At 36.5% G+C, this 16,697-nt stretch overlaps 1 protein-coding gene across 1 annotated transcript in view; it reads left to right on the forward strand.

Moving 5' to 3' along the window:
- Window positions 1-16,697, forward strand: part of CCDC73 (coiled-coil domain containing 73) — a 115,337-nt gene that overhangs the window by 75,619 nt on the left and 23,021 nt on the right. The window contains exons 9-11 of the mRNA XM_028087708.2: window positions 7,973-8,101; window positions 8,607-8,666; window positions 9,817-9,921. Of these exons, the coding sequence (XP_027943509.1) occupies window positions 7,973-8,101; window positions 8,607-8,666; window positions 9,817-9,921 (294 nt within the window). The remainder of the gene's footprint in view (window positions 1-7,972; window positions 8,102-8,606; window positions 8,667-9,816; window positions 9,922-16,697) is intronic.

Consider the following 16,697-nt stretch of genomic DNA (forward strand, 5'->3'; position numbering starts at 1 on the left):
CCTTTGCCCCTCCTTGCTTGCTTGCCTCTCTCAAATAAATAAATAAATAAATATCTTTAAAAAAAAAAGAGTAGGTGAATTACTCATTGTCAGTCAGCTTGTAAAAAAATTCTCCATTTATCTTCTATTATACTATGTAATATTTGTAGTCAGTAATATCCTAAACAACCTATGTATTTTATAATGTTAGCTGAAATTTTTCTTGTAGTGGACATTGTGATAATTTCCCCAATATTCAGTCCACTTTATATGATCAGTCTGTCTCTAAGATAGTTAATATAATCTCCATTCTTCATGTCAGTGTTTGGTTCAGGAATGAGCCTGTGATCTGGTTCTGGCCAGCCGGAAATGGTTCAAAGAAAAATCTTCTTACTCTTTTAGAAGGAGTTCCAGGAAGAGACCAGTTGCTATGCAGTACCTAAATTGGCCTCTTGTTATAGTCCCAACAATGGAAGAAAGGACAGTCCCAAGAATGGAAAGTGGAGAAATGAAAATATCCTAGTCTTTGATAATACCTAATCTTTATTAAATATTCTCATCATTGAGTGCCTGAATCAACCAACACAAGAACCTGTCCAACTTTTTGTTTGTTTTTTTTAATTTTTTTATTGCTTTTTTTTTGATGGTGGAAATCTATTTATTGAACAGATAACTTGGCAACATGTCTCATTGCTGCAAAAAAAGTTCATAGACTTTAACTCTTCCTCTCTCGGGAGTACTATCTTCAAACAATAACAAAACAAATCCAGAATGTACAGCACAGCAATACTTACAAACACTGTTGTAATGTGAAGCTCTACTAATTGAGATTGGTTAAATACATTAGGAAGTGGCATATCATGCAGGTATTAAAATTATGCTCTCCATTGATCTTTGCCGCATAGAAAGCTAATGGTAATATTAAGTGGAAAAAACATTTCCAAAATAGTAATTATTGTGTAATTTCATCTTAGTAGAAGTAAAAATATCTATAGAAAAAAAGCGTGTGTGCCTGCATGCATGTGCACACACCTACCCACACACAGTCTTAAATGTGCAATAGTAGTTATTTCCAGGTTGGATGTTTAACAATCTTTTATCTATGTTTAATTTTTTTTCACTTTTTTTATTATGTTAATCACCATACATTACATCATTAGTTTTTGATGTAGTGTTCCATGATTCATTGTTTGCGTATAACACCCAGTGCTCCATGCAGTACGTGCCCTCTTTAATACCCATCACCAGGCTAACCCATCCCCCCACCCCCCTCCCATCTAGAACCCTCAGTTTGTTTCTCAGAGTCCATATAGTCTCTCATGGTTCGTCTTCCCCCACCCCGATTTCCACTCCCTTCATTATCCCCTTCCTGCTTTCTTTTTTTTTTTAACATATAATGTATTATTTTTTTCAGAGGTACAGGTCTGTGATTCAACAGTCTTACACAATTCACAGCACTCACCATAGCACATACCCTCCCCAGTGTGTCACCCAGCCACCCCACCCCTCCCACCCCCCCATCACTCCAGCAACCCTCAGTTTGTTTCCTGAGATTAAGAATTCCTCATATCAATGAGGTCATATGATACATGTCTTTCTCTGATTGACTTATTTCGCTCAGCATAATACCCTCCAGTTCCATCCACGTCGTTGCAAATGCCAAGATTTCATTCCTTTTGATGGCTGCATAATATTTTGTATTTTAATTGCAGTATAGTTAATATACAGTGTTATATTAGTTTCAGGTGTACAATATAGTGATTCAACAATTCTTTACATTACTCAGGGCTCATCATGATAAGTGTACTCATAATCCCCTTCACCTATTTCACCCATCCCCCTCACCCAGCTCCTTTCTGGTAATCATCAGTTACCTTGGTTTCTCTCTCTCTCTTTTTGCCTTAAAGTCCGCATATGAGTGAGATCATACGGTATTTGTCTTTCTGTGATTCATTTTGCTTAGCATTATATTCTCTAGCTCCATCCATGTTATTGCAAATGGCAAGATTTTATTCTTTTCTATGGCTGAATAATATCCCATTGTGTATATATGTACACACACACACACACACACACACACACCACATCTTCTTTATCCTTTCATCTATCAGTGGGCACTTGGGCTGCTTCCATATCTTGACTCTTGTAAATAATGCTACTTATAATGACAAGGGTGCATGTATCCCTTTTCCTTTGAATTGTTGTTTTTGTATTTTTTGGGTAAATACCCAGTAGTGCAATTACTGGATCATAGGGTAGTTCTCTTTTTAACTTTTGAGGAGCCTCCATACTGTTTTCCACAGTAGCTGCACCACTTTGCATTCCTACCAACAGTGCACGAATGTTCCATTTTCTTTACGTCCTCGCCAATACTTTGTTTTTCTTGAGTTTTTTGCTTTAGCCATTCTAACAGGTGTGAGGTGACAACAGCTCATTGTAGTTTTGATTGGCATTTCACTGATAATGAGTGATGTTGAGCATCTTTTCATGTGGCTGTTGGCCATCTGTATGTTGTCTTTGGAGAAATGTCTGTTCATGTCTTTGCCCATTTTTAATTGGATTATTTATTTTTGAGGTGTTGAGTTTTATAAGTTCTTTATATATTTTGGATACTAACCCTTTATTGGATATGTCATTTGCAAATATCTCCCATTCCATAGGTTGCTTTATAGTTTTGTTGATTGTTTCCTTTGCTCTGCAGAAGCTTTTAATTTTGATGTAGTTCCAAATTTTTGCTTTTATTTCCCTTGCCTTGGGAGACATATCTAGAAAAATGTTGTTATAGCTGATGTCAGAGACATTACTGCCTGTGGTCTCTTCTAGGATTTTTATGTTTTCAGGTCTCACATTTAGGTCTTTAATCCTTTTTGAGTTTATTTTTGTGTATGGTATAAGAAAGTGGTCCAGTTTCATTGTTATGCATGTAGTTGTTCTGATTTCCCAACACCATTTGTTGAAGAGACTGTCCTTTTCCCATTGCATATTCTTTCTTGCTTTGTCAAAGATTAATTGACCATATAATTGTGGGTTCATTTCTGGGTTTTCTATTCTGTTCCATTGATCTGTGTCTATTTTTATACCAGTAGCATACTGTTTCGATTACATAGCATTATAATATAACTTGAAATCTGGAATTGTGACACTTCCAGTTTTGTTTTTCTTTTTCAAGATTGCTTTAGCTATTTGAGTCTTCGTGATTCCATATAAATTTTAGAATTGTTCTCATTCTGTGAAAAATGCTGTTGGTATTTTGATAGGGATTGCATTAAGTGTGTAGATTGCTTTGAGTAGTATAAACAGTTTAACAATATTTGTTCTTACTACCCATGAGCATGGGATGTCTTTCCATTTCTTTGTGTCCTCTTCAGTTTCTTTCATCAGTGTTTTGTAGTTTTCAGAGTACAGGTCTTTCACCTCTTTGGTTAAGTTTATTCCTAGATATTTTACTGTTTTCTTAATTTCACTTTCTGCTGCTTCATTATTAGTGTATAGGAATGCAACAGATTTCTGTACATTGATTTTGTATCCTATGACTTTCTGAATTCATTTATCAGTTCTAGTGGTTTTTTGGTAATGTCTCTCAGGTTTTCTATCTATAGTATCATGTCATCTGCAAATAGTGAAAGTTTTATTTCTTTCTTACTAATTTGGATGCCTTTTATTTCTTTTTGTTGTCTGATTGCTGGAGCTAGGTCTTCTAGTACTATGTTAAATAAAAGTGGAGAACCTACCCAACTTTGGACGTTCTCTTATGTGGAAGAATAAATGTCCTTATTATTTGTATGGTTTCCTAATACTAGTAACCAAAGCATCCTGATACTGACGCTTTGTGTTTTTAATTACAGAATAATGTGTTTTGTACAAAATAATAGATGTTTAAAATATAAAATGTGTTCATTTTATAACATCTGTATGATAGCTCACTTTTTGAGGGTCTTTTGGTACAAATTCCTTTGGCTCCCTGATTATCCTTTTTCTTCCATTCCTCCAAAGCTCTATCCTAAGGTCTCTCTCAGTGAGCTCTCATTTCTGTGATTCAGTCATTCACTTCGTGCAGATGACTTTATATTTCCAGCCTCAGATTTCCCTTAATCTCAGTTCTATTTTTTCAACTGCCTGCAGATCGTCTCCTTTTATGACTTACTGTAATTTCAGGGTCAGCCGGGCACACATTGGATTAATTCTTCATTCTCCATATACCTCCTTTCTCCCTCCACATCCCCCCAAATTCATGCAACTCTTCTTTCAAAGGAAATCCTCTTGCTGACTGTGAAGATGAACCATTGCTGGGACATTGAAACTTCATTTTGAGGGAATTCATCATATATAGCCTTTTATAATTTGAAAAAATATGAATGAAGGACTTTTTTTTTTTAAATAAAACAACAACGTATGGCTCAGGCATAATGATTTGGGATTTTTTGGCTTTCTTAACAGTCTCAGAACATTGTTCATCTCTTGTTTCTTGTCTTAATACATTTTCATCTGTTTCATCAGCAAAGCAGACTTCCCATTTCCTTTCCATTGTCATGCTTTCTCTTCCACATTTCATGGTTTTTCTTTTCATTTCTTTTAGCTTCACCTAGACACTCTGGAATAATCTTTTTCCTTCATTCCCTTTGTCTATTCAATTATATCTTCCTTTAGAAGATCTCATATTTGCCATTCTTCATTTCTTAATAGTATAGACATTTGTCATCTCATGTCTGGATTAATAAAATAGTCCCTTAGCCAGTGTTCTTTTATCTGGTTTTTACTCATTCTTTAAAAAAAAGAAAGATGTTATTTATTTATTTGAGAGAGTGAGCAAGAGAGAGTGCACACGAGCATGAGCAGGGGGAGGGAGAGGAAAGGGAAAAGCAGACTCTCTGCTGAGCAGGGAGCCTGATGTGGGGCTGGATCCCAGGGCCCTGGGATCATGACCCAAGCTGAAGGCATACACTTAACTGACTGAAGCACCCAGGCGCCCTTGGTTTTTATTCATTCTTGTTGCTAGAATGACTTTACTGGGTTACTAGTTTGATGCATTGCTTCCATGTGCCTGACATGCTAGATACTTAGTATATATAGAAGGAATGGGGTAGATTGAATAGTTCTCTTTTGCCTACCAAATCAAGTCCCAAATTTTTTTCCAGCTTTATTGAGATATCATTGACATACAACATTGTGTAAGTTTAGGTGTACAACATATTGATTTAGTCCCATACTTCTTTAATTGGCTTTTCACAGCTTCCATGGTCTGGCCCCATTCTATATCTTCAACATCATTTCCTACTGCTTCTTAAGCATCTTCTGTTCTATTTAATGCAAAATCTTTGTTGCAATCATCATAATTCTTCATTATTCCTTCCTTTTTGCCTTTGCTCTCCTCCATATCCCCTCCCCACACTTTAATTCAATTTACTTGAATTAAACAGGATTGAGTCAGGAAATAGATGGCACCTTGGAATGGGTAAAAGAGAAAGGTTTGATGAAGAAGCTGTTTACAAAGTTAAGGGCAGCGTTCAGGGAAACCAGGAGGAGCATTGAAGCACCACAGGGATAGAAGCGGTGGGGGAATGATTATACCACATAAACCTGAGGGGGCAAGGGAAGGAAGCAGATACTGGGAACCTGGAGAGAGCTGTAGGTGCAATGACCTTTGGTAAAGGTAGAGAGCTATTGTCATTTTGTGGCCAGGTAGGGAGGAAACAGGGAAATACCTCAATCTGTCTTCCCAGCATACTGATTTGCTGGTGCCTTCCAGAGATTGAACCCAACCAGCAGCCGGAGGGCAAGAAAAATTGTTTGCTGTATCCACAGATATCAGCACACAGGGAACAGAGCAGTATGAAGAAAAGGTGGAGAGTGAGTCAGGACAGATAAATGGAGGATATCTAGTATACTATTCATTCTTCAAGGCATACCTCCTTTGTTCAGACTTCTTTCATGATTCAGTACATGTTGATTGTTCTCTTTGTACCGGCCATCAATTTGTCTGCCTGCTTTTCTAAGAGTCAAATCCTATCTCTTGACCCATGTGCAGTTACTTTAGCAGTCGTTTTATGCAGTGCACATATCTGAAAGGGACATGTGAACTAAAACCATTAATCCTCCTTTTTCCTGGATTTTGAACTAGGTATTGAGTTATAATTGGGTGAGTTTTTATGTGGCATCTGAAGGTATAACATGTAGAACTCTGGATGTATTGGCAGCCCTATTTTCGGCTGCTCCTTTTTCAGCTTCCTGAGTATTACACTTTTGATTTTCCACCCACCTCAGTTGACTGTACTTCTCAGCCTTCTATATTAGCTTCTTCTGTAATCCATGAATGTTGGAGTTCTTTAGGACCCAGTCATTTGCCATCTTCTTTCTTCTAACTAATAACTCTAAGTGATTGCCCATTTCCATAGCTTTATATACTATTATATACTACACTATATATATATATGCATATATATATATATATCTCCTATACACTGATACTTAAGAAATACGTGTTTACTTTAGAAGAAAGAGAAAATACCAATCAGTACAATGAAGAAAATAACAATTTCCTGTAATCTACCAACCTAATGAACTTTTTTCTACAAGAGTTTTTTGTTATTATTATTTATTCAGTTCTTACATACAATCTTTTAAAAACTAAAGTATATTAGTACACTGTAGGTTGTACTGTCACTGTTGACTGTAGTGGATGCCGCTCCTACAGTGGTACCATTGTTGCCCATGGACATGTGTTGTTACTAGCATTGCCCCTAAAGCCTACAACAGAAGGATTTGCAACAGTTTTTGTTCTTTGTGATACTGCTTCCTGATCCAATATCCGGGACAGGTGCATCTGATTAGCAGAATCTGGCCTCATGCTTATAAAGCTAGTATCTGGCATTTCTGGCTCCTCTATGGACAGTGGACTTTTATAATGTAGAATTCCTCCAAAATTCAAAGGGAGTTCAGATACTGTGTGGTTAAGAATGTGAAAATTGGATTCTTGAGTATTTAATATAGTCAGTATACACAGAACAGCAGAAAAATAAATTACACACCAATTCAGAAGTTGGTATTTTAGAATTATAATGTGTTTATAATCTGTTAAGCTAAGTGAACATGTAACTTCACAAATGAAGACTTCTTTTGTATCTTCTTCAATTCTAATAATCTGTAATGATGCTAGAGTTATTTTTCTGAATTACAAATTTTATGTCTTTCTCCTACTGAAAATCCTTCAATTATTAATTCCTCATTGCCTATAGGATAAAATTAAAGCTCTTTTCAGCTTGGCCTACAAATCCCTTTCAGTATTTGAATCCTGTCAGATTTCTAGCCACAACCATGAATACTCTACTCCTCCCCCTCATCCATTACATATTAGCTCCAGCCATAATCTATTCTGTTTCCCTGAAAAGTGCCATACTCTCGTGTTTCTGCACGTTTGTGCATGTACAGTCTTTTTGTCTAGAATGTCTACATTTTTGTCCTCTTTGCAAATTTATCTTTAAAGACTCAATTCAGAAACCACTTTTCCTAATAATGCCTTCTTGATGCCCTCTACCAATCTCTTTCTTTCTTTATGCTTCTATACATTTCTGTAATATAGCACTCATCACATTAGATTATGATTATTTCTCACACAAATTTTTCTTATTAGATGCTAATGAACTTGGAAATTGATACTCTTATTATTTTTTTAATCTCAGAAGATTTTTGTTAAATAAGTTGAAAACACCCTACTTCTGGTTGGTTAGTTCATTTGGTTAGTATCTTTTTAAGGGAAGTTAGCTCTTTTTAAGGGAAAGAAATCATGCATTCTATCCCTGTAGCATTCCCACCTTGGCTAATTATCTTGCAAGGGAACTAGGGGAAATAGACCTGGATGGACCAGTAGTATTATCTTGATATGTGAAATACAGTAAATTATAATGATAGGTTTAAAATGGACTTTAAAACTGTCAGAAATACCTTTCTTTGATGAAATGTTTATACTGAACTTACTGTTTATATTTCTTATGTTAAGGAACTAAAACAAGTTACGTCAGACTTGATAAAGTCCAAGGTCACATGTCAACATAAGATGGGAGAAGAAAACATCCATTTAACAATTAAAGAACAAAAATTTCAAGAACTTCAAGAAAGACTCACCATGGTATTTAATTAAATGTATTTATGTTTATATAATTGTTTTTGTGAAATGAGAATTTCAGGTTTATAATACAAAAATGTTCCTTCTTTGTAAAGTTAATATACATAGTAAAAAAAGATATTGTGAATAATTTTTTGTTATTAGGTAATTTTTGCCATTATCAGCAAGAATTTAAGACAATAAAATTTGTCTATAACCATTTTGTTTCCATTTTCATATAATGTCAGGTAATCTATGGTACAGAGGTGTCTCCAGAAAAGCTTTTGGAGATGAGGAATTTTGTAATTTTTTAACGCGAATATTTATAAAAAATTTGCACAGCAGCCTATGCTGGGTGTCTCGTACCACCTTTATTTCACTAGGAGCCACTGCTTCACCAGCAAATGAATGTTGGTACTCTGGGGTAGGAGAAGGGTTCCTGACTCTCCTAAACGTATTGAGCACTGAATGAAATGTAGAATTTGCTGAATTTTATATCATAACTTTAAAATTACTCAATTTTTTAAAGGAGTTGGAATTAAATAAGAAGATTAATGAAGAGATCACACATATTCAAGAAGAAAAAAAGGCAAGCAATCATAAGATATTTTGAGAGCCAGTACATATTTTTAAAAGCAGGTATAATGTGGGAAATAAAGAAGTTAGGTTAAATAACAAATGGAATCATGTCTAGGTCAGTTTCCCGGCACATAGTAAGCACTCAGTTAGGGCCTATTGAGTGGATACAAGTGTACCTTTTTAACCGGGTCTCACATATGCTCCATTAAAAAATAGATCCAAGGAATGGGGAGATGTTCATCAAGGGTACAAACTTCAGGTGTAAGATGAGTAAGTTCCGGGAGTTTAATGTACAACATGATGGTTTTAGTTAACAAAACTGTGGTATATATTTGAAAGTTGTTAAGAGAGTAGATTATAAATAATCTCACCACACACACAAAAATGGTAATTATGTGAAGTGATAGAGATGTCAATTAATCTTATTAGGGTAATCATTTAGCACTATATATATATGTACCAAATCATCATGTTGTACAACTTGAGTTTACAGAATGTTATATGTCAATTATATCTTAATAAAGTTGGAAAATAATACATTAAAATATTTAACGAATAAATAGAATAAAAATAAATCAGTTTTTCCCTTGATAGTTTAGACTATTGGTACCCTAGCAGATAATTATTGAAATGTATGTATGCTTAGAGCATGCATTTATAGGATGTTATACCCTCATTTGAATTTATTTGATATTTATAATTCTTCTATTTAAAAAAGGTCTGTGAAAGAAAAGTTCTCGTTTCTTTTTTTTTCTGCTTTTCCTCCATTTCATTCTAATACATACTATGACATCCTAGCTCATTAGCAATATGACATTTCAGGAGTGACACATTTACTGTTTTTAAGACAAGCCAACGAAAGTTTTGGTTTTAAATTCTTTACATTTTCCAGTAGTGTCTCATAATTTAAAAAAAACTGTTAGTTATTTGAAAAACTCTTGGATATAGTACTTTGTAAGAAATCATACAATGTAATTATTTTATATATTAAGTTAGTAAAATGTGGTACTAGTTTATTTCACTGTCTTACTATGGTGTTAAGATTAAACTATAAAGATAAGTTAAGAAATTAGAAAATGTAGTTTAAGAATTAATTTAGAAACATACCTACAATCTTACAGTTCCTCCAACTGATAGATCATATTTATACTTTTTTAAAGGATATCATCATTTCTTTCCAGCATATGCAGCAGTTACTTCAGCATCAAACTCAAGTTAGTACTGAACTGGAAGCAAAGCTGAAGGTGTTAAAAGAAAATAATCAGGTTGTATATAGTGATATAGATAGTATATTTCCATTTAATGAGTTTTACCTGTCTAGTTGCATTTATCTGCCCAACTTTATCTGAGATCATTTTGAATTTTAGGGATAAGATATGGCCTTCATCAACTTGGTATCAGTGTCTAAAGTAATGAACGTATTTTTTTTTTAACATTTAAGTTACTATTTAAATGTTCAATTTTATCAAGTATCTGACTTAATTTTGTAAAAGATTGGATGGGATTTTTTTTTTTTTTTGTCTTAGAATTGTGACCAAGACCAAAACTGAAAATAGAAGAGAGTAGTTAGTGAATTTCCAGAAATTAAGGGCAGGTCCAAAAAAATGATTGAAGGGGGGAAGAATTTATCGTCACTGATGTCTTGGGAGTGAGATTTCAATAAGAGAGGCTTTTCTATTACATCCCTAGTTGGGAGGGGGAGTACATTTTCCTTTATAAGCTAAGTGAAGGAGTCTATGTGAAAATCATGTAAAGACTGGGGTACAAAAAGGGGAAAGTGCCATCTTGTTTTGTAGATGGATGCTTGAGATGCTCTAGAAACTCAAAGGTCCACTCTAGTGTTGCCAATAGAGTAAAATGTGATAAGTTCATGTGGAAGAACTTGGCATATGTTTCTTGAAGTTTGGAATTATACCAAGAACATATAGACTAGTGCAGTTATGGTCCAGAGATTTTAAGGACAAAAGTTTTTGGAGTGATATGTACCAATGGGGCTTGAAGTGTAGTATCCTTGTTCTGATACTGTATGGCCCAGGAAAGGTGCAGAAGAGAGAACTTTGGTGGTTTCTTGGCTCCACATGAAGGAACATGGAGGTTAGTGGAAGGATAGAAATTGTCCTGTGTGCCACTGGCCAAGTAATGGGATGTCCAATTCAAGAGAAGGAACTGGGCACGTGTTCCACTGGGGTGACCAGTGGAAGATATTTGTGCTCCTCTGAAGGGATTCTTGGTAATGAAGGTGAAGCTGAACATTCCTCAAGAAAACTACAGTCGCCTCCCACGTAAAGACCACTATCAGCGGAGGCCAAGGCCAACTTCCTGGGTATGTAATCGGTGCAGTTGCATAGGGACCCATACTCAGAGGGGCTTTGTGCTTCAGGCTTAACATTCTGTGTTCACTCTCTTGAAATTTTTAACTTTTTTTTAAAGATTTTATTTGACAAAGAGAGACACAGCGAGAGAGGGAACACAAGCAGGGGAAGTGGGAGAGGGAGAAGCAGGCTTCCTGTGGAGCAGGGAGCCCGATGCAGGGCTCGATCCCAGGACCCTGGGATCATGACCTGAGCTGAAGGCAGACGCTTAACGGCTGAGCCACCCAGGTGCCCCGAAATTTTTATTAATTTTTATCTCTGAATTTATGTTTTGTAAATTAAGTCTGATGGGAAAATGGAGCATGCATTAGGGGCTTAGAGCCTAAGCTTTCTCTGTCTCCTGCTGCCTCGTAGGACCAGTTTTTGACTGCTGGCTCTTCCATGCTTTGTTATCCTGGGCCCTGCCTGGCCTCATCCTCTTTGCATCTGCCCCACCACTGATGTGGTCACATTGGTGGGGAAAGGTCTGTGTTCTACTGTTGTTCCTTACTTTTGGTGGAGGCCTAAATATAACAGAGAGGGTCTGGGTCCATTGCATGTGCCCTATAGCATCCTGTCTCAGGTTGGCAGTGTGTTGGCACTCCCTGACTTCGCAGGGAGTCAGTCCTCAATCCAGATACTGAGGTATATCCCTGCCTGGCAGGTGCTATCGGTTGGGGGTTACCCATCTGCCATGGATTGGGGCAGAGGTCCCATGGGACAGAAAGATTGACTTCCCCACCTCCAGCCAGGGCATAGTACATGGGTCTAGTAGCTTGCAGGAGGTGGAACCCCATAGCTGGTGGATCTTGCTTGTTCTGAGTTGTGTGGTGAGGCCCTTAGGCATCTGTGAGGATCTGCATTTGCTCTGTGAATATCCCCCTGCCCAGGGATACATGACATTAAATAGAAAATAAAAAACACCATGATAAGTTGACAGGGAGAGAAGGGGGGGCGGTGCGGTAACCATGAAGGAAGGGAAAGGTTTTGTATTTTAGTACCTTTAATAGTGCGTTTTCCCTGCTTTTTTCATTTTGCATTGGGTCGCACAAATTATGCTGACTTCATCATCGTTGAATGGAACCACACTTAACCTGAACAATGCAAGATTTGTCTCCTCCCCATTGATGTTCTTTGACTAATCATGTAAAGAGAGTTTTGCCCTCTTCATTTCTCTTGCCTGGCCCCGATACTGTAAAACTTAGACCTGGGAGAGGGAAGAAGCATTCTGGCGTCAAACTCTTCCTTCCTCTTCCCCTTTTCACCTCCTCCAGTAAGACTAGTGAAAAAATTTCTCTGAAAGTCCAGTTATAAGCAAGTATCCCCCCACGTCCTTTACCCACCCTACCGATAGATGACTGGGACTTTCTCTAATACTTTGAACCTTCTCCCAAGAAATATAGAATAGAATTTACCCAAATTCTTTATGGAGTAGCAGTTATCAGGATTGTTTTCTTGTCCATTTAAAGGAGTTGAAACAGATTTTTTAGGATGAACAAAATGTTAGTGAACAGCCAATCCCATCATTTCATTTCATGGTGAACTAGAGATCCAAAAAGTGTAAGTGATACAGTTCAAGGCTTCCTAATTAGTGGCAAACCCAAAATTAATTTTTTTTTTTTAGGATTTTATTTATTTGAGAGAGAGAGAGAGCACACGAGAGAGGGAACACAAGCAGGAGGAGTGGGAGAGTTAGAAGCAGGCTTCCCACCGAGCAGGGAGCCTGATGTGCGGCTCGGTCCCAGGACTCTGGGATCATGACCTGAGCTGAAGGCAGATGCTCAATGACTGAGCCATCCAGGCGCCCCCCCAAAATTAAATTTTTGACCTGATTCTACTCTAGGACCATTTCTACAACACTACAATGTTATTGTATTCTTCCTAGATCAGTGAGACTGCCACCTTTGTTAGATCACTTATTCTAAAACCACGACTTTTAAATTACCCTTCACGAGCTCTAAATGCAATGTTTATGTGTTGTTGAATTCTGTGGAGTGTGCAGTAGTCACAGAGACATACAGGCACGTGTTTCTTTGAGTTAACAAAGACTCTAACTATGGTCCCAGGATCTTTTACCTCTAAGTGCCAATATCTTAGATAATCCATATGCCTCTTTAACTAGCACCATTATTATTTGAGCCTTGATAGTACATAGAGAAACTAGATTTCATATGGAAATTTCATGCAAAGTATTGACAAGAACAAGATAGAATGGTCAACTTTTTATTTTGATAAGTAAGGACATTAAAAATAAGCAACACCCTCTGTCATCGCTTTTATTTTATAAAAAAGAATATTTTAATGCCACATATTAAGGATATAATCTCAGAATAGATACAGTCCTTTACAAGAAAAGACATTTGGTGACTTGTATAGACTTTGTTTGCCATTAACTAGTGTAATTTTGTCATGGATTAGTACTTTATAGACTGATCTTGGAGAACCACTGATATATAGTATAACAAAATATTGGTGTTGAACTGTTGCTGAAGATTATGCTGCATAGATATCTCAAGTGTTTTTCTTGAGGAGCATTCTAATTCTACCTGTATTAAAAGGGATCATTACTCTTCATAATGGCCTACTTTTTTTTCAGTGCTCTGCAATCATGCTGTCATCTGTCTCGTTTTTTTAATGGTATAGTTTGGAGCATAGAGACCTGAATTCTCATGAGAGAGAATATTTTCTACTATGATTTAATTATAGTTTAGTCTAAACGTAGTGTATTTCTGCTGCTGTAGTCATAGTGTTTAACAAGAATAATTTACTTAGTTTGCTCCTATAGTCATAGTATTAGCCAGGGTTAAATTACTTAGGTTGTGGTATATTAAAACATTAACAGATGATTTTATTTTGACTTGCTGCAATATTCATTTTTTTCAGAATGGCTTTTGGGTTTGTTAATCCAGATACAAATAATTTTCTGATAAAGTCTAAATTCCACGAGAACAGTAACAGTTTCATGCATGTAGCATTAAGAGCCTAAAAGAGTATCTGGCACACAGTAGGAGCTCATTAAATTTTATTAAATTAATGAATGATTAAAAATGAATAAATTCAGAATCTTTGTAAGTTCAGATATTGCCAGATCTGGGCTTCTGGTTAAACATGTTGAATTGAACCTACACATTAACTTCTATTTCCTTCTGAAACTGTAATAAAATGACATTAATAAATCCACAAGGACAAGTAAATAAAGAGAAGAAACAATAAAAATTAAGTTTTAAGTGGGAACCAAATGGAAAATTAGTAATTTACTTAGCAAATGAAAGAAAGTAGAAACTCAAGTCAAAGGTGCAGGAATGCTCAGGAATTGCATCATGTGCCTCTAGAAGCTGGATGTGCAACGGAAGCCAAGAGCTAGAAGGTCTATATAAAAAGCTAGAAGCTATCTTACCTCCCAATTCTCTTCCCTACCCTGCACAAAAAGGCACTGCCTGTCTTCTACTTGGCAGAAGATTGGCAATTCATGTTGGAGAGTCTGGGGGACAACTGAGGTTGGGAAATCCAGTAGTATTCTCGAGACAGCTTATACCAGGGAGAGCTGTTTGTTAAAGTTCTTGTCATTTTGTGAACTGGTTGTAAAACTAGTGGTGGCTTGAAATTGCCCCTGGTTGGAACGTTTAAAATTGACAAATGCTGTAAAAAAAATTTTTAGAGCCAATTTACCAATATGTTACTGAGAGAATTATATTGAAAACAGGGTGGAAATCTAAGTACTGAAATCTGAGACCTCCCTGCTCTGTTTCCCCATTTAGAGAACAGCTAGCTTTACCACTTCCAGACAGGAGAATGAAGTTTCCTCTCTGGGGGAACTAACTTGCTCAGGCTGTCCCAGTGAAGTGTTCCCAGTGAAATTGCTCAACCAGATCAACCTACAGTTGACAAAACTTTCAACCAGCTTTTTAATACTTCATTCTGAATATGAACATGCAGTTAAGGATCACTGGGCACTTGAAGACAGTCTCTACCATGCAAATCAGACAAAACGAACAGGGTAATGAAAAAAAAATTAGAGAAACTAAGAAAATACACACTATTACAAGAAATATATTTATTAATCCATAAAAACAAGAATTAGGAGTCTTTAGAAAAAGAAACTCAGAATTAAAGAGAAACTTTAAAATAAATATTTTAGCAGACATAAGTACAGTGAAAAGTTTGGAGAGTAATATTGAGATAGTCTTCTAGGAAGTAGAACCAAAAGACAAGAAGGTGGAAAACAGAAGGGAAAGAATATTAGGGTTTCAGTCCAAGAGGTCTAATGAGTTTCAGAGAGAACAGGGAAAATGGAAAGAGAGGAGATGACCAAAGAAATAATAGGAGAATGTAACCTAGAACTGAAGAATTTGAGTTTGTTTTGCTCAAAACCAATGTATATCATTATGAAATTTTATACTAAAAGAGAAGATTCTAAAACTCTGTGGAAAAAAGAATTAGGTCACATACAAAGGATTAAGAATAAGAACGGCAACATAATGACTTCAGGCTTCTCACTGGTAGTGCTGGAAGATAGACGATAATAGAACCATGCCTTCAGTGGTTGGAGAGAGATTGATTTTTTTTAACATTTTGTTTATTTGAGAGACAGAGAAGGGAGGGGGAGTAGACGGGGAGGGAAAGGAACAAGGATACTCCTCGCTGAGTGTGGAGCCCTACATGGGGCTCAGTCTCATGACCCTGAGATCATGACCTGAGCCAAAATCAAGTTTTGGAAGCTCAACTGACTAAGCCACCCAGACACCCCTAAGAAATTGATTTCTAAAGCAAAATTGTACTGTATTCAGCCAAATGAATTGTTACGTGTTGGTAGAAAAAAGATATTTTCAACATGGAGGGCCTCAAAAAATGTGCCATCTGTGCCTCCTTTATCGAGAAGTAATGGAAGGTTTGCTTTACCAAGACAAGGGAATAAACCAGGAAAGAGGAAACAGTAGGATCTAGGAGCCAAGAGACCAACCCCAGAAGAGAGAAGGAAATCCTCAGAGGTCACCTGATCAGTGTAGCAGACTGAAAGAGCAATAGGTCCAAATTATAATGGAAGGATGGAAAGTCTCCAAAATGTGGAAATGGAGAGTATCTGAGGGGTGCCTGGGTGGCTCAGTCATTAAGCGTCTGCCTTCGGCTTGGGTCATGATCCCGGGGTCCTGGGACTGAGCCCCGCATCGGGCTCCCTGGTCAGTGGGAAGCCTGCTTCTCCCTCTCCCACTACCCCCTGGTTGTGTTCCCTCTCTTGCTGTGTCTCTCTGTCAAATAAATAAATTAAATCTTTAAAAAAAAATGAGAGTATCTGATATAGGCAGTTTCTTTTAGATATGGTATGTATGGGTCAGGACAGGAAATGATTGACATATCTGATACACTGTTTTAAGAACATAATACTCTTGGTCATTTATTATCACTAAATAGATATGGTAGTATATTCTCTCACATCTCCTCCAAACTTTGATTTGTATATCTTCCAAAATATGGTGTTGTAAGTATAAATAGATACTGTATTAGTTAAAATGTTAAAACAGTAAGCATCTATTAAATAAACACGTAAATATTTAGAAACTGCTCTATTATTTGCCTATAAATTAAGAAGAACACATGACTTCTATAAAAATATTTACATTATCTTGAAGTAAAGGCAGGCAAAATAGGTATTCATTGCAGGCTATCGAAGTGCAATAATGTTCTTTATGTGC

This window comes from Eumetopias jubatus, unplaced genomic scaffold, assembly GCF_037043125.1.
Source record: "Eumetopias jubatus isolate StellerSeaLion01/CBP00866 unplaced genomic scaffold, mEumJub1_p1.0 scaffold_13, whole genome shotgun sequence".
NCBI lineage: Eukaryota > Metazoa > Chordata > Mammalia > Carnivora > Otariidae > Eumetopias > Eumetopias jubatus.